General features: G+C 39.3%; 3 protein-coding genes across 5 annotated transcripts; 2 read left to right on the top strand and 1 right to left on the bottom strand.

The window, feature by feature from the left end:
- Positions 1–326: 326 nt before the first annotated feature.
- si:ch211-107m4.1 (heterogeneous nuclear ribonucleoprotein U-like protein 2) lies at positions 327–5,098 on the top strand. 2 transcript variants are annotated; one of them, XM_055034629.1, is made up of 11 exons: positions 327–876; positions 1,754–1,827; positions 1,908–2,141; positions 2,225–2,337; positions 2,418–2,684; positions 2,810–2,932; positions 3,016–3,117; positions 3,219–3,387; positions 3,528–3,752; positions 3,837–3,895; positions 4,147–5,098. In XM_055034629.1, exons 1-11 carry the CDS (start codon positions 401–403, stop codon positions 4,216–4,218), a joined length of 1,914 nt encoding a protein of 637 aa, XP_054890604.1. In that variant the 5' UTR covers positions 327–400; the 3' UTR covers positions 4,219–5,098. The 2 variants fall into 2 exon arrangements, with proteins under 2 accessions (XP_054890604.1, XP_054890603.1); XM_055034628.1 differs by having other exon boundaries at positions 1,742–1,827.
- Positions 4,966–10,316, bottom strand: nudt22 (nudix (nucleoside diphosphate linked moiety X)-type motif 22). Of its 2 annotated transcripts, none has more exons than XM_055034630.1 (7): positions 10,210–10,316; positions 9,105–9,316; positions 7,605–8,148; positions 7,404–7,529; positions 6,572–6,669; positions 5,332–5,425; positions 4,966–5,235 (listed from the first exon to the last, which is right to left on the bottom strand). In XM_055034630.1, the coding sequence occupies exons 2-7, from the start codon at positions 9,191–9,193 to the stop codon at positions 5,107–5,109; spliced, it is 1,080 nt and encodes a 359-aa protein (XP_054890605.1). In that variant the 5' UTR covers positions 9,194–9,316; positions 10,210–10,316; the 3' UTR covers positions 4,966–5,106. The 2 variants fall into 2 exon arrangements, with proteins under 2 accessions (XP_054890605.1, XP_054890606.1); XM_055034631.1 differs by lacking the exon at positions 10,210–10,316 and adding an exon at positions 9,500–9,520.
- A 602-nt stretch (positions 10,317–10,918) lies between these two features.
- On the top strand, positions 10,919–16,660 carry dnajc4 (DnaJ (Hsp40) homolog, subfamily C, member 4). Its single transcript, XM_055034734.1, has 8 exons — positions 10,919–10,990; positions 11,352–11,415; positions 12,173–12,287; positions 12,390–12,480; positions 12,781–12,959; positions 14,161–14,328; positions 14,631–14,717; positions 14,789–16,660. The coding sequence occupies exons 3-8, from the start codon at positions 12,196–12,198 to the stop codon at positions 14,883–14,885; spliced, it is 714 nt and encodes a 237-aa protein (XP_054890709.1). The 5' UTR covers positions 10,919–10,990; positions 11,352–11,415; positions 12,173–12,195; the 3' UTR covers positions 14,886–16,660.
- Positions 16,661–17,407: the final 747 nt, after the last annotated feature.

Below are 17,407 nucleotides of genomic sequence, written 5' to 3'. Positions count from 1 at the left end.
GGAGTTTGCTTGTTTTTTGATATTAGAATAAATGTCAATCCTTGTGTTTTGGCTATGATTAAAATAAGAAACGTGTATGAAGAACCACTGAATTAGGAGGTGCATAAATATTTAAGTGCCAGTGCTGGTAATTTACCTGTTGCCAACAATGACAGACCTTAGGTCAGTGTTTTTGTTTTTCTTAAGACGAGTAAATTTGTTCAAAAACTGACTGATGAGCCTAAACGTTACATCTTCTTAGCCCTAGGGGGCGGTAATGCAACTTGAAGAAGGGCAACCGCCCGCCAATTGACTCCAAAAAGAAGGCGAAGAAGAGCAATGTTTTGAATCAAGACTCCTGTTTTTATCGTTCTGTTGAGTCTTTTTTTAAATTTTTTTTTTTTAAAGCCCACATCCAAGAATGAAGCTGGTGGACATTAAGAAGTTAAAAGTGACCGAACTGCGGTCCAGACTAACCGAACTGGGTTTGGACAGTAGAGGTCTGAAGGCTGACCTGGTGGACAGACTATGGTCAGCCTCGCAGTCAGTACAGAGTCCAGAACACGTAGAACTGCTGGAGGGCAGCCCGTCCACACTGTCTGGACCAGAACCAGGTGCGGTTCAGGTTCGGACCGAGTCCTCATCACCGCCGGTGGCCGACTGTGTCCCTGCGCCGTGTGAAGTAGATCGGGGTAGACAGTACACAGACACTGCTACTCAGACTGAGCCAGAACCCGGTCCACCAGCGGTTCCACCGGGTTCCGAGCGCCTTTCAGGGGCCGAGACTGTCTGCCAGGCGGATGGGAGGCAGCTGGGACATTCAGATGGTTCTGTCTGTGAGGAAATGGGCAGAGGAAGAGCTTTCTACGAGTTCAAGGAGGAGATACGATACAAAAGGTAAATCCTTAATTCAGTGCACATTAAAATCTACAAAGCTAAACGAGATAAATTTAATAAGTCTCTGTTTTGGGGATTTAAATAAATAAATCCAGAACTTGTTCTATTTTCAAATCGATCTATAGCATCTTTCTGGTGCATGTGTTGAATTTAAACCACCAGATTCAAACATGTAAATGTGACATTTAAAGTGTTTATGACTAACAAGAATTAATTCACACTCTGGAAAAGAACTGCTTGAGTGTCTAAACTCCATTCCTTATTTTTAATTGTTGAGAAATGGAAACCAATATTTCTCATGAATTAGAAAGTTATTCTTCATCGATTCATATTTGAAGGTTACCTTTTATCATTGATTTGCTTCATCACAACTTGGGTTTTTGTCAAACTCCATCATTTTTTATTTTGAGTTGGCAAAAGAAAACACAAATGAACATTAATTTGAAAATTGCCCATTAAAACTGCTTGAAAGAAGCTGCATAAAGTATAATTCTGTCCAGATTTGAGAAATCCTTTTTCAAATTTTAAAATTGGTCCAGATGCCAGGAAATATTTTTTCAATATCTTAGTTTAAGGGTGTACACACTCACAGAACCACTTTTTAAAATATATTTTTTATATAGTTTTACATGTTTCTGTTTTGAGTTGTAGAAGTCATAGGATGATTGAAATAGAATTACAATTGTTTGCTTGATTTCATTTTTTCTCACCGTCCATATTCGTCTAATTTTACCATTTATAATGCTTAGAAGAGATTGTATGAGGGACAAGTGAGGCTCTAGCCACTCCTGAACATTTAACAGGAAAGTTCACTCATCAGATTTCACTCGGTTTCGCTTCACAGAAAGTGTTTTTAATTGAGTAGCTGTCTTTCCAGATCCAAATCACCACAGCTTCAACAGGACAAAGATGAGGAAGAGTGGGATGAAGATAAAGTTAGATTAGATCCATGTGAGTACAGAGTTCGGAAGTGAGTTTCCTTTTCTGGAAAGCTTTTAGAAACGTCACTGATACTTTGATTCTTTCCACAGATGGCTGTCACCTCCATTTTGAAGTGAGCTCTGATGAATCCTGTGGGCAGCCACGGTTCTGGGATCGGTTCCCGTTGCTCTGGTCCGGCTGCAGGCTCACCCACGGGGTGCGGCAGGGACGGGTGGGGTTTGAGGTTCGGCTGGAGAGGAAGTTGCTGACTTCTGACCAAGAGGTCAAGGATCCATACAGACTGAGAGTGGGCTGGTCTGTGTCCGATTCCTCTCTGCTGCTCGGTGAGGATTAGATCGCTCTATTCTGAACATGTTTATTGTGTTTATTGACAGCTTTAACTGAAACTCGATGTGTTTCATTTCAGGGGAGGACAAGCTTTCTTTTGCTTATGATGGACGCGGTAAAAAGGTTTCTGATGGAACCCAAGAGGAGTACGGTGAGCCTCTGTCTGAGGGGGACATCATTGGCTGTTATGCTGTGAGTTGCCTTTCCTTATGTTCTTTAGATAGAGTGATGTTGTTCTAATTTTTTTATTGTTTGTGCTTCTACAACCATAGGCCTTCTCTGCAAATGGCGCTGTTGAGCTGTTTTTCCATAAAAATGGTCACTTCCTGGGTGCGGCTTTCACCCTGAGTGCCTCTCTATTGCAAGGCCGAGTCTTGGTTCCTCATGTTCTCCTTAAGAACTGTTCAGTTCGATTCCTTCTGGACCGCATAACCCCTCAGTGGTACCCTGGACCGATGGGATTTACACCGCTGACGTCGCTCCCTGCTGGTCAGAGGGTGTGCGTCGCATCAGCTCCTACATCCAAAATGCAGTCTGAGGTTAGGTTTTGGACCTTGCTATTCAGGTTTAAAGAATCTAATATTTGTGCTTCAATGTGCAAAAATATGCACTCAATATGTACTCAATCTATCAGGCTGCAGGTTTCATTTGTCTAATCCTGCAGGTGGTGATGATGGTGGGTCTTCCCGGCTCTGGGAAGAGTTTCTGGGCTCACACGCTGATGAAGCAGCATCCAGAGAAGAAGTACAGACTGCTTGGGACAGAAGACCTGCTCGCGTGTATGCTTGTCAGTATTCATTTTAGCAATTCTTTTAGCGCTCGATCCACTTCTGAGCAGCGAGTCGTCATAACCTGTGTGTGTTTGTGCAGAGTGGTGGTCAGAGAGACAGCAGGCTGCAGCAGGCCTCCCAGTGTCTAACTGATCTAATTAAAGTCGCTGCCAAGACGCCTGGAAACTACATCCTCGACCAGGTAACTGAGAGCTTCACCCGAAAAAAATTACCAATTAAAATAAAAGCTTGCTGTTTGTGTGAATAGAGAATTTAACGCAACTTTTTTTCGTGTTTTCCCAGTGCAACGTCCTCTTCTCTGCACGTCGACACAAGCTGCAGTTGTTTGCAGGCTTCAGGCGGGTGGTGATTGTGATCTTCCCGTCTGCCGGCGAGTGGAAAAGACGACTGTTGCGTCGTCAAATAAGCGACGGCGAGCACATCCCTGAGACCGCCTTACTCAAACTCCAAGGTTTGACTTTTTTGCTTCTTTTTGGGAAAAAATGTTTCAACTTCACTAACACACAGGGATGGGTATTTATTGTCTTTATGTGATCTTTTTGTTCCTTTTCAGACACAGCATTGATGTTCTGTTTGTTTTCTTGGCTTCAGTGAGCTGCAGTCTTCCAGAACCGCAGCCTGACCTGATGGAGGAGTTACAGTACGCAGAGCTGCCACAGGAACAGGCACAAATCCTCCTAATGCAGTACAAAGAGGAGGCTCACAGACTGCTGCCTCCTGTCATCAAACCAGACAAGAAACCCCGATGGAACAAGAGAAGACGTCACTTTCTCAGTCCTCCACCATCAAACAGGATGCAGTGGGGAGCAGTTCATGGTTGGCATGAGACACAATGAATATTATTTTTTAGTTAGAAGTAGTGGTGCAAACTGCTGGTTAATATTGCCTTTGTCTTTGGAGGTTGGTACAACACAAGAAGTGACATCCAGCCTTGGAGTCAGCAGCCAGAGACCAGACATGTGAGGGATTTTTGTTAGTTATTTTTTCAGCTTAATATAGTCTAAATCTCTTTCTGTTGCAACAAATAATCTAATTTAATGTATTTTTTTAATTTAATGTTATAAACCAAACCAATACCAAATTAGACTATTTCCATGAAGATTTTTTATTAACTATTTAATAGATTTAATGTTGTATTCAATAGATGTGTGTATGTTGTTGCTCTGGGTTGATTAATAATCATTGTTCTTTCTTTTTCTGGTCATTTTAGTGGAACCTGCCTTATCAGCAGCAGAACTACAACTACAGCAGAAGTTTCAGCGGCTACCCGAGTTACTCCTGAGGAAACATGAAACAAGAAGAACAAGGCCACTGTCACAGTGGACTGGGATGTTTTTTATGACGATCACTCCGAAGAACAAATGCCAACAGTGCCGTACAGAAGTCATGAGGTCCCTCATTTGAAATTAGACAGAAACACACTTTCTTGTAACCTCTTAAGCATTTGTTTTTGACACTTCACTCTCATCTGAAAGGTGCTGACCTAGAATGAAGGCCAATTTTGGTCCTCTTCTATTGTTACATTTCTGTCATCTTGAATAGCTTAAATAGGGCTTTTGTGGGCTCTAGTATCCCTTATATGAAAGTAGGCTGACAGGAAAGGGGGGGAAGACATGCAGCAAATATTGTCAGGTCCGGGAATCGAACCTGCGTCGACGACTCCAGACCTCCAAACATGGGTCGCCCTACGCCACCACAGCATGCCTGTCTTTGCTAGCTTTCTTTCCATCCTTTTTAAGATCATCTGTTTTGATTTTGTAGCTTTTTTTTTTTTTAGCTTGACACTTCTAAAAAAATTGTCCTCCATTTTTCCAGTTCAATTTCTAAGTTGTCATGGTCAGACAGAGGGACTGTGTCAAAAAGCAGCCAGAGGCAAAAGAAAACTTGATCCAGACCACCTTAAAAGGTTACAAGAAAAAATGGCTCATTGGAGGCAAAGTCGAAAGAAATGAGGGATAGTTTAAAACTTTTACACGGTGCATTGTGATAACTAATGCACGCTGTTTTGTACAATCAATGATGGCTGGGGTTAGTTTTCAAAGTCAAAAACTTTGTAAAAGATTTTTATTGAAAATATTTTAACCATGTTATTTTACAAAGTACAGAGTTTTGACATCACTGCTAGTCTCTGAGTGCTTGAAGTGAATAAATTTAACTGGTAACTTTGTGCTCATCTTTCCTCTCGGTTTGGTTTGCTTGGCTCTCCTGGTTTCACCATCTGATAAAGCAGCATGGCTCCTTTGGCGGAGGGACACATCTCCGACCACAGAGGGCTGCTTCTGTTCAGCTGCATCACCTCCTGCGACGCAAAAAACACACAACAGAAACAACTTCTGTAATCTGCATCTGATGGTGAAGCTGGAAATCACGCCTCCGACTTCAGAGCTGAACTGACCGTTGTGCTGAGGAAGACGACGTCTGTGGACTCGTTGGCCTCTGCTCCTCCTTTCCAGTACAATGTCCTGACTTCATCAGAAGACAGAGAGCAGCTGAGGATGCAGACACGTGATTTTCAGTTACAAAATGTTTCAGACATCAGGTGATATCTCACATCACAGAAAACACCTCCTCTTAAACTTGCTGCAAAAAAAAATCCTAGCTGGGTTTGTTTACATTTCTACAGCTGTAAGACTGTCAAAAATGAGTAACTTCTCCAGCTCTGTGAAGTTTCTTAACGTTTTTCTATTTTTTAGACTTAAAGCTGTTTAAGACAAAGCAAAACCAAATGTTGAATAAAAAACATTCATGTACAATTTATGGCACTTCAAAATCTAGATTAAGTAACATTGTGATAATCAGAAATGATGTGGCTCATTTTGAGTCAGAAATATTGTAATGATTTAAACAATTTTAATGAAAAGTGATTTATTTCTCCAGACTAGATTCTTGGGTATTAAATAAGACGTTTCTTTACATGGAGGGTGTTTGAAACCAGGATTTGGGGGAAATTTGTCTAATTTTAACAAGAATAAAAAGGAAAAAATATGCAATCCAGGCATCCTGAAATACAGACTATAAAACTTATGTAACAGACAAAAAAAACAGTACATAGCCATTGATGATTTATCTATTGCTTCCAAGAAGTGGTTAATGGTCTAACTCCAGTGATGTAAGGAAACCAGGGATTATACACTGAAATCCAATAAATAAGAATATTTTTGAAAAGTATATTTCAGGAACTCCACAGCTAAATGAAAAATTATATCAATCTATCACACAGATTGATGTTTTCAAAACTTTATTTCAATTAATTATGTTTTTTTTTGCTTACAGCTAGTAAAAGCCTAACATTTAAAATTACAATATTGTCACATCAATAAAAAAAGCATGTTTTATACAAAAAAGTTATGAAAAGTATGTTTAATACTTTATTAAATTATTTTTCTTTCAAAAGGTACTTTTAATCAGATAAATGAACCTCAACAGAGCACATATTCTAATTTATTGAGTATGTCGGTATGTGTATTGCACTCAGAATAGCTTGTTCAATTATGTAACAGCCTCAATAATGGAACAAGAGAAAAGTTTCCCTTTTTCAGTTCATGTTATTTCTGCTGCTCTGTTTGATTATAATTCGATTGTAACTTTAAGACCTTAAGAAGTTTTTTATCTGGATAAAGAAAGGATAATAATACCTGATGTAAAACTCTGAGCTCGGGCGTCCGGCGCTGGTGTGGTTGAGAGCGATGCCCATCATGACAGGAGCACCGAGGCTGCTCAAAGGAATATTTACCTGCAGACAGAACAGGTCGGGTTCAATTAAGAAACATTGTCTTAATCTGATCTCCCTTCTGAATTAATACATCGTGTTCCAAATTACTATGCAAATTGATTTAAGAGATTAATTTTTTTGTTGCGCTAATAAATTTATAGATGGTATTGTGTGTCAGGGCTCTTTGAATCACTATAATTAATTTCAGAGAGCTGGATTGATTAGTTTGTCTAGTAAGCTCAATTAAAGGAAATCTACTTAAGAAGGATGTTCCACATTATTAAGCAGGCCACAGGTTTCAAGCAGTATGGGAAAGAGAAAGGATCTCTGCTGACAAAAATCATCAGATCATGTAGTGCCATATGACAAGATATGAAAACATTTATTTAATGTGAACTGCAGCGTTATCGTACTGTGAAGAGATTTGTGGCTGATTCAGAACAAAGATGGGTTTGTACAGATAAAGGCATAATGAGGAAGGTTTCTGTTAGACAAATGCATCAGCGTAAGAGAACAGCTGTTAAAATGCCCTTACAAAGCAGCAAACAGTTATTTCAAGCTGCTGGTGCCTCTGGAACCTCAAGGTGCAGGATCCTTCAGAGGCTGGCGGTGCATCAACCTACTATTCATAATAATTTGGAACATGGTATAACCTACATTTGAACTGAACTGAGAAAAGGACAGTGAAAAGCCACCGTCACATTAAGATAAACTGATTTAAAATGGAAGTGTTTTAAACATGAAGCAACAGTGACCTCGTCCCTGATTTCAGCGCAGATGGAGGAGAACAGCTCCGAGACGACGGCGTCCGGCCTCTGCTGCATCATGACCAGACTGATCTGCTCTTCACCCGCCGCCTCGCCCAGACGCTCACACACTGCCTGAAGACAACAGCAAACACATGAAGACCGACCACAGACGGTTTAAATTAAACGTTGTTATTCTTTAAATGTCACCTTTGGCTCCGGGTGGCCGCCGGGAATGTCCAGCAGCCCTCCAGCCTCGGCCACCTTCTGGCTCCTCCTGATGAACACCACCTGACCATCACATGTGCACAACACGGCGCCAACGCCCAGGGGCTGCGCCAGCAGGGCCAGAGGGTCGCCAAACTCCTCCTGCCCACGGCGGCGGAGCTCTGCCACTTCACCAGACCAGTTTGTTCCCAGGTAGTCCTTGTAGCAGGTGAGGCCCAGCCTCAGCGTGAGAACAGAACCAGGGTGATGTTTTGGCTGTGATATCACCTGACTGACTCCTCCACCATCTTCTGTTTGACGTATACAACCGTTAATAACGTTAACGTCCCCTCTGTCCTGACCTGTTTCACCGCCCTGCTGCTCTCCACAGTCAGACTGAAAGCAGCCGAGTTTCTCTGGAGAGGCCAAGCAGAAGGAATGCAGCCTGAATTTGGCTCCGTTAAAAAGCCACGGCTCCTTGGAAAGCCGTTCGGTCCAAACCCGGTTTATGTGCTGCTCAAGAAGAGGATCTGTCTGCCTGTTGAATCTGAGGGAAGAATAATCCAGAGTTTACTTTAATCTCTCAAAGAGTTTTTAAACAGTTCTTTAAAAGTTATCAGAGGCTTTTGGTTTTCATAGGTTCATTAATGAAATATACTTTGACATAGTAACAGGCTGGTGGGAACACAATGTCTAAAGATCCAAGTTAAAGTTTTCTTTTATGTATCAACACTGGTTCGTGTGCTGTTTTTGTTGTTGTTGTTCTTGTTATTGTTGTTTTTAAGCTAAACTAACAAAATTTTGCCCGGCCTCCTTTGTAAAAGAGAGTCTTAATTTCAATGGTGATTTCTTGCTTAAACAAACGTTGAACAAAAAATAAATAAATAAACAATAATAGTAAATTCTTTAACAAAAAGATAGCTTTTATAGATGAAACCTTAATACATAATATGTTTTAAATTAAATAAAAAATGTTTTTAACGTTTTTTTAAAGAATTAAGAAAAACTAATCTTATATAAAAACACAAATTGTTTATTAAATAAAATGAAACAAGTTTTATGAAAAAATCCTACTCTTATAGGTAAAAAGATACTTGGGAGATACTTTGGAATGAAAAAAACACATTTGCCAAAGTAAAATAAATCACATAAAAAAATTAATCTACCTTTATGGAGAAAAATAAGCTTAAAATTGGACGGAAAAAATTAAACCTATTTTATTTATAAAAAAAAAATACTTTCATCTAAGAGACAAAATATTTTTCTGTATGAACTTCTCATAATAGGTGTTACAACAACATTTAATTTACTTTTGGAATCAATAAAGTGTTTTTCAAATTAATTAAATTACTGTTACTTTAAAAACAATACTAACAATTTAAATAATAAAAAATTCTCACTGGTCTAAAAACATCTGACCAGGACCCATTATAAAATAATTTTCTTATATAAAATATAAGAAAATAAAGCATTATGTTTACAAATCAGTTAAGGTTTGAGTACCTGTCTGAAAGCTCCACCTGTACTTGGTGCTCCAGCAGCCCGCTCCAGTGTGCACAGTCCAGCAGAAGAGACACTTCAGGGTCCATCATGTTTACTGTGGATGATCACTGGAGTCCACTACTCTCTCTGAGCCCAACCTGGCGCTTCAGCTGGTCGTGATCATCATATGAAGACAATGATGTTTTGTATCCTGGTAACAGGTGACATTAGACCTAAAGAAAAAAAAATTATGTGTAAATCATTTTAAAGGCGGGAGAAAAACATCTGACTTAGTCCACTTGTCATAAGCAAATAGAAACACTAAGGACAAACAAAACAGAGACTAACGTAATATCTATGTTTAATTCAATATTGCATCTTCAGGAGACTTTTTCCTGTCTCTGTCACTCCTATACCTGTCGAATCAATAGTTTGTGTCACTGTATCTTGAATCACTGCACACTTAGCAAATATGACCCGAATATGAATGTTTTCTAACTGTACTCTTATGTACAGTTAGAAACGCTCCAGTTATGTACAGTTAGAAACGCTCCAGTTATGTACAGTTAGAAACGCTCCAGTTATGTACAGTTAGAAACGCTCCAGTCTTAAAACTGGAACGTTATGACATTCTTATAGCAAAATATAGCAAAAAGTATCAATATTGCAACGTTTACAGTTTTAAATAAAAGCATTTAAAACTGCATCTCTTGATTAGCGATTATATCACATTAGTCTGAAACTGTTAAGATAATGTTTGCCAACAGCTTTTGGTGGTGACTGTATAATCAGTGACCCCTCCCACAGATACACTTCATGTTACTCTTTGACCTGCAAGGTGCGAGGCGTGGTTTAATGTTAGATTCGTCTTCTTTAATATTTCAAACCAATAAACTTAACACAACAACAATCTTACGCTGATGGTGACTTGATATAGAAGGTTTAAAAATGTGTTTTAGAGTTTTATATCACTTTCACTGGATTTAAGCAAATAGTTCAATGAATTATCATCCTAAGTAGCACGAAAAACTTGGAAACAATAAAACGAAGTATTGTCATTTAACTAATTTAGCATGCAAAACATGAACTAGTTTACCCAAAAAGTTATTTTAAGAACATGTTATACCTTCTTGGGCAGCTTTGTTCCTGCTTCCCTTCTCCAGACTGAACCACCTTTCAAAACACTGGTCGTTTCTTCCTCCTTTCCCCAAAACTACGTCAGATGTCAAAGATATACTCAATACCGCCACCACGTGGTCAAACTGCAAAATTACAGTTGATTGTGTAATGGAATGATTAAGATGTATATTTTTGCTGAGACAAATCGCTTATTTATGAGAACTGAAATGCATGTCACTATTATATTATGATCAAAATCAAATTTATGTATCCACTTAATGTAATAAAGGATTGCTCATCGTGGAAAAGTTAGTTGCTCTGTTTTCCGTCAAGTTGCTCAGATATATTTATTGTCATTTTCAAAATAAACATACAAAATAAAACAAATGTTACAGAGATTCACATTGTGTTCCTCTTTGATTTTTCTAAAATCATTTATTTCCTCCTTTCAAAAGAGATGAACTATGTTCACATATATCTCAGAATCCTAGAGAAACATTTTAAGAAATTTAATACTAATGCCAGGACTTATTATTTTAGACAAATAAACAGTTTGACTATAAAAAAAAATAGGTTATTACATTGTTAATAAATTGCTTTTGGTGACAAAAAATTGCGTTAGTGACTACAAATATCTTTGTTCTACTTTTTGTTCCATTTCCGGTGTAAACTTCAGTCGCTGGTAAACTGTCTGCTTTATTTTGAAATTAAGCTTCGTTTCCGGTTCCTGTGATGCTAGCAGCTTGATCTATTGGAAAACTGGAGCGTTACGAAACTGATCTCATCTGGTATGTCACCTTTTCTCCTCTTAACTTTGCTTATATAATGATTAATAATTCTATTTCACACCTAACAGAATAATAGAAACAAAGATTGATTTTTTTCCCATCCAACAGCAGAGTTGGTAGACACTTAACGCTAAACCGGGGGTTAGCATTTGCAGCAGAACTAAGTGTTCTTCCTGTCAATTCAGTTTGTATTTTGATTGACAGTTGGAATAATTTCTTATAATTTATAGGGGGAAACACCAGTCCAGTTACTGTCTTTGTTACTCCTGAAATCGCTTATTGATACAGTGGCAAGGCTGACAAGTTGTGGCTGTTTTGTGATTGTTCTCAACCCTTTTGTGTGTGTTGTTGTTGTTTTCAGTCATCTGCTGACAGATGTGTTCCAGCTGCTCACCTCAACAGCTTCAATGGAAACACAGTGAAAGGTAAACACTGGAAATTAGTCAAACAAATTGCTGGTTGGAAGCACACAGGTGTGTGTTTTCACAACATCTAGGTGTAAAGGCATCAGCAATGTATTCACCATTCAATCTGGAAAGGATGATAAGCATGTTTCAAAACTATCTAACATCCATAATTCTGCAGTGATGACAATTATTCAAAAGTGGAAAGCATTAATGACATACTCCTATCTTTCCTGGAATGGACATCCAACCAAAATGATTCCAAGGCCATCCTGTGCAAAAAACCCTCAATATAAATGCAAATGTCTCGTCTCATTGAAAACAACATGGCTCCACAGCGTAGGGTTGCAAAAGTATATGCAGCAGAATGGCTGAACAAAAAAATCCAGACCTCATCTTGATTCGAGAGCTGGTGTTGAACCTTGAGAGAAATGTGTTGAAATTATTTTCTACAAACCTTAAAAGACTGAATCTTCCTCTAAAACAAAGTGATTATTGACAGTGTTACTGAAAACAACTATTAAGAATTATTGCTGCTTCTGCAAGCTGTGGAATCCTGGGGTTTTGAGTTTTCTCAGCATTACTTTATCATATTAGCTACAAAGAAAGATTTTCATCTATTAAAGCACCAAAATATGGAGAACAAGACAACTTATATTTGTGCCTTTGATCCAGGTCATAATAGGTGCCTTGTGTATTCAAAGGTTTATCTCTTCATTAAACAAGAAATAAGCTCATTTAAAATTGCAGTTGGGTATAATGTCTGTCCTTGTTACAGGTCAAAGTTGAATATTTTTCGTCATGCAGCTGGGAGTTCAGCTGCGACTATGTCAGAGTTGTATTTGGTGCTACAAAAGTGGACTGCGGATGCTATCTCTCAGCTCTGCACAAAGGCAAGTGTACCGGTATCTACTCTGTGTGTGTGTTCTATGTAATCTGTTCAGGTATAACTACCAGCTTGTTTTTTTTAATCATTATTATCTTTATTCCTACAGAAAAGCTGCAAGCTATTATGACCTGTTGGGAGTCAAATCGGATGCTTCTGTGGATGAAATAAAAAATGCTTTTTTTGACAAATCAAAGAAGGTACTTCATTAATAAAACTCTGCATTTAACCTCCCACAAGGGGGCGGCATTTTTTAAGATAAACTAAGCTTGCTAACTGTTTTCACATGGAGCTTCCTGTCTGTTTTTATGGAGAAGTTTCCTGAGTGATCAAGATAAAGATTTTGCTTTATGGCATGATTCTGCTATAATTTAGGATTGAGGCATCTCACTCCAGAAGTAAAATTAATCTCAGTCGGATTTATAAGAATACCAATGCAAGCAAAACATCCCTCAAGCAGAGTATCTCACATCATTGACTCTGGCTCACGCGTTCCACAGCTGCACCCAGACAGCAACCCGTCAAACCCGGAGCTGCACAGCCAGTTTGTGGAGCTGAACGAAGCCTACAGAGTGCTGAGCAAAGAGCTGAGCAGGAAGGAGTATGACTTTAGGCTCCAGCGTCCATACCAGGGGGGACAGGCCTTCAGATCGACATCTGGTCACACAGTGTACAGAAGGTAGGGCCTCACACTGGATTGGTCGGTGCTCTGCTGCAGCATTTGACTTGTGAAGATGCTTAAAAGTCTAAAAAAAAAAATCCAATCTTTTGTTGCAGTAGCTATATCTCACATAGAAAACCTTTAGAAAAATCAAACCATTTATTCTGAGTATATTTATAAAGTTTTCAGGGAAAGTCCCTTTAAAATGAATCCAACAAGAATTTTTTTCAAAAATTGCTTCCACCTTAATTTTTAAAAGTTGAACAGAGTTTTCAGGACCTTCTAATTAGTAATCTGTGATTCTCTGTTTCCCTAATTGAAAAAATAAAACATAACACTGATATTTAAAGAACACTGAGTTCTTTATATTTACTACTCAAACTAGGAAAGACAAGAGAACATGTCATTAGATTTAGGCAGATGTGTGTTGATAAACGTCTCCAACGTACATCAGAGTGTCGCGCTGGAGAGCATTAACAGTCAGTTGGCGTCTTGAAAAATGTTTTTTGTGTCATGGGGAGACTGTTGGACTTTAGCTGCATCAGAAACATCGAAGCTCCTCTTTAACAGATAAATGTGTTGCTCTTTAGAAAAACACAGCAAAGAGTGGCATCTTCTGGGCATAGTAACTTTTAGATCCTACTTGAGGTATGTGCCAACATTAAAACGCCTTCTCTTTCCTACCATCACAAACATAAAGGTGGAGTTCATTAAATGCTACGGAATCTTTAACTGGGGATGTGAGGAGTTAGCAACAAACTCTCCAGGTGGGTTTAATGTTCAACAAAATCAGCTCATATTCACTGTTAATTATCGATTGGACATATATAATTATCAGAAGGCCTCTGTTAAACGCTAGTGATATTAAGTGGAGTAACTGCATCGTAGGATGAACTGAGACTTGATGTATTTAGTTCTCGTAGGCTCCCTTGAGTTCTGTGAGCAAATATAGAAAGTACGCCTGACCTAATAAGCCATGGCATTGATTTTAGCACAAATGTAGTGCTTTAAAGCCAACAGAAAAAGCATTTTTTATGCTCTAACATTTAAAAAAAAATAAACATCAACCTCACAGGTGATTTTTGTCGGTAGAGAAAACGGAAAGTTGTTGAGCTTTATGTGCATTTCAGCTCTGTTACCCCCTCTGATTGCCTCTATTCGGTCTGTTAGTGTCACTTCTGATCATCACCAATTTATTTCTCTTCTCTCCTTCTCCCAGCACGACTACTGACGACAATGTTCGTTACTGGGAGCAGTTTCGTCATGCCCAGTCTCCAGAGGCGACTGCAGAGGAGAGGAAGCAGAAGAGTAAGAGGAACTTCAGGCTGGTAATTTACTGTGTCATCACGATGGTACTCAGCGTCGGAGCGCATGCGGTCTTCTTTAGGTAACTATCTCCGTACCTCATGCTGAAATATTCAAGCCTCTCTATTAAAAAATCATCTGAAAAACCTTTTTTTTATTGCACGGTTAAGTGGGGTGTTTTTCTGCATGCCGTGTGCTCTGGCACAGCCTCGCCACTCATTTCCTCGTATTTGTTTCCACACAATGACTCTGTGCCTCTTGTGTTTGCTGAGATTCACTTCTTTGTGAATCTGAGCAGCTGTTATAACAGCTGAACAAACTCATAAACTCAGGGGGGTCTCAGGTCAAGCAAACAGTGAGCAGTTGTTTCTCCAACTTTTTCAGGAAACTGGAAGATGTTCACAATAGTTTTATGGACGAGAAAGATAGAGCCATCACAGAAATCTACAACGAAGCCAAAGAGAGAGCCAGGTGAGCGCACTGCCTTCTGAGCATCGAGTGTCTGGCGCTGGAGGCTGATTCTCCGGCCTGCTCTCTTCCAGGGTCAACGGTTTCAAGAAGCAGACAGAAATCCTGCGGCAGAAACATAGTGACTTTCAGGAGAAAGTGAAAATGAATAAAGGCAGACCGGAGAAGTAGGAGCATCTCCTGCAGATTGAAAACGTTGAGGAACTCGCTTTAGTTTTGCAAGTGGTAGAGGTCATTTTCCCAGCTTTCTGCTTGAACTCGAATGAGATCCTGACTTAGCGGGTCAGGATGGGGATGTGGTACATTTTCCTTTGGCCACATATGTGTTGTTGCTACAAAACGTTCAGGTATACAGTGCCTTGCAAATCTACTCAAACCCCTTCAACTTTCACCTGTTTTGTCACGTTACAAACATAAAATTCAGTGTGTTTTGCTGAGATTCCATGCTATGATTGATTAACGCGTGAAGGGGAAGAAATCTCTGAACTCTATTGAAGCTTTTATCTTTACCACAGATATTTGTCGATTTAGGTTGTGTGGCACCTTTGCACACGAAGAGACTTAAAATCAATGATCATCCTTCTTCTGTATTGCATTGGAATTAGGTCTGAACTTTGACTAGGCCAGTCTAACACTCATACAGATGAATTTAATCTAAACCCTTTCAGTGTAGCTTTGGCTGCAATTTGGCCAGAAGGTGAACCTCCACCACGGCCTGCAGCATTTTACAGCTTCCAACAGGTTTTCCTTCAGTGTTGACCAGCGTCCCTGTCTCTGCTGCAGAAAAGCATCTCCACAGCATGATGCTGCCACAACCATGTTTCTCTGTGAAGATGGTTTGTACCAGGAGAGTCACAGTCTTGGCTTTCGTCCACACGTTGAGCTTTGTATGAAGGCCAGAAAGTTTAACTTTGGTCCAATGTTATTTGACAACCTTCTTCTATAGGTTTGCTGTTACTTCAAATAGAACTACTTGTGGCTTTCTCTCAATGACTTTCTTCTTGTTGGTCTTCCATTAAGTCCAGATTTTTGGAGTGCATGATAGTTGTCCTGTTGACAGAGTTGTGAATCTCTCCAGTCCCTCCAGTTATTTATGCTGCTTATCTGATTACTGTTCTTAGTTTAGTTTAGGTGGATGGATAAAAGAGAAGAAAACAAATGCACTCCACACTTTTCAGCTATATATTTGAGGATTTTTTCCCCCATACTGTAAAGTTTTTGGCCTGTAAATGCATTGAAGTCTGGTTGTAATGTGACAAAATGTGAACAAGTCATTGTTGTGTGACAGTTTTTCAAGGCACTTGACATCACTGGACTACTCTGCTGAACTATTTATGGTTTATGAATTTTTGAGGAGATGTGAGCCTGCACTTTCCTCGGAAGACCTCTTTAGTGTTTGCACTATAAAATAGGAACGGTTGCTTTTATTATTGTTTTCATCCTGAACTCTGATGGCTGATTAGTTTTATAGAGGATCTCATGAACACCAGGATGTTTCTGAAAGATGCTGATTGGTTAATCGACATCCTTAAGGATGATTCGTCTTGTTTTGGGCCGAGTGCAGAGCGGGCAACGTGTTTCAGGTTAACCGCTACCTGAGTTTTCAGCTGTTTTATATTTGACTCATCTGCAGGGATGTTCTGCATTTTTACCCATGCTTGTTTTTTTTTAAACAGACATGATGAACGACCAATGTTATATCTTTTTATTTACAACCAATTTTAATGATAACACTGCAAAAGTGTGGATTTTATTTAAATAAGCAACAAAAAACAGCAAATAAATGATTGTGATGCAAAATCCAGAGCCAGAATTGACCATTCTGCCTCTCTAATTTCATTTTGGATTCAGAGAGATAGTTTTGTGTTTATCTGTTTTTGGATGAAGGCCTTATGTATTTTCCCAACAGGGACGCCAGAGAAGAGTGATTAAAAGATCGATTTATTTCTTCTTGTCTGCTTTGTTGAAAAAGACACAGCTTCATTTAAAAAAAAGAAAAAAAAGTCATATTTTTCAGATTATCTTTTTACTGATATTCTCTACTGTGAAATTAATTTCCTCTGCTTGGCAAAGATAACAAGAGGCTTTAATCATTTTCCTTTTAATGGGCAACAGCACAGTAGCTATTGGACAATGATTAATGTGTTCTGCTTCAGAAATCCAAACTATTTTTCCATCACGTCAGCAATAAGCAAAAAAAGTTCTGGACTGACAATAATCAGCTGAAACTTCTCTTTCTGTGCGGCTCCATGAAGCAGAAACAGGGTTTCCCTTTTTAAAGGGCAGATGCAGCAGTTTTGAGCTGTGCGGGAACAAACGACCGTTTTTCCTGTCAGTCCTCTTCTCACCAGCAGCCCCCGCCCTCAGACATCAGCGGGAGATAACACAGTGCGTCCCCGCATCGCTCGCAGACACCCTCACCCTCATGTGGCGTGAGTGCGCCGGCATAACCCAAACACACCATAATGACTGAGATTGTGGTGTCAGCTTGCCTACACACACACACAAACTGATATAGGACTGAAAGACGAGGCTCATGTGAAAGGAGCTGCTGCAGCTACGAATGAAGTTTTAATTGGCTTTCATGTTTAGTTTAATGAGATGCAGAGAAAACTGCCAGTCAAACCCCAGAATAATACTCCTGGCATATTTGTTTGACAAACAATAGAAAGTAAAATGGCAATTAAAAAAAG

Source organism: Poeciliopsis prolifica, unplaced genomic scaffold (genome assembly GCF_027474105.1).
Source record: "Poeciliopsis prolifica strain line A6 unplaced genomic scaffold, Auburn_PproV2 SCAFFOLD009, whole genome shotgun sequence".
Lineage (NCBI taxonomy): Eukaryota > Metazoa > Chordata > Actinopteri > Cyprinodontiformes > Poeciliidae > Poeciliopsis > Poeciliopsis prolifica.
The sequence above is the reverse complement of the archived record's forward strand: the minus strand, read 5'-3'. Positions and strand labels throughout refer to the sequence as shown.

What these genes read in the sequence shown, in the direction of transcription:
- si:ch211-107m4.1 (XM_055034628.1), top strand. Translation starts at nt 401, where the DNA reads ATGAAGCTGGTGGACATTAAGAAGTTAAAAGTGACCGAACTGCGGTCC. An exon ending in GAGGAGATACGATACAAAAG is followed by an intron (nt 877 to 1,741) that starts GTAAATCCTTAA and finishes TTAATTGAGTAG; the next exon opens with CTGTCTTTCCAGATCCAAAT. An exon ending in CGCCTTACTCAAACTCCAAG is followed by an intron (nt 3,388 to 3,527) that starts GTTTGACTTTTT and finishes TCTTGGCTTCAG; the next exon opens with TGAGCTGCAGTCTTCCAGAA.
- nudt22 (XM_055034630.1), bottom strand. Translation starts at nt 9,193, where the DNA reads ATGATGGACCCTGAAGTGTCTCTTCTGCTGGACTGTGCACACTGGAGC. An exon ending in GCGGCCACCCGGAGCCAAAG is followed by an intron (nt 7,530 to 7,604) that starts GTGACATTTAAA and finishes TGTTGTCTTCAG; the next exon opens with GCAGTGTGTGAGCGTCTGGG. An exon ending in AGCTCAGAGTTTTACATCAG is followed by an intron (nt 5,426 to 6,571) that starts GTATTATTATCC and finishes CTGCATCCTCAG; the next exon opens with CTGCTCTCTGTCTTCTGATG.
- dnajc4 (XM_055034734.1), top strand. Translation starts at nt 12,196, where the DNA reads ATGCAGCTGGGAGTTCAGCTGCGACTATGTCAGAGTTGTATTTGGTGC. An exon ending in TTTTTGACAAATCAAAGAAG is followed by an intron (nt 12,481 to 12,780) that starts GTACTTCATTAA and finishes CGCGTTCCACAG; the next exon opens with CTGCACCCAGACAGCAACCC. An exon ending in GCGCATGCGGTCTTCTTTAG is followed by an intron (nt 14,329 to 14,630) that starts GTAACTATCTCC and finishes CAACTTTTTCAG; the next exon opens with GAAACTGGAAGATGTTCACA.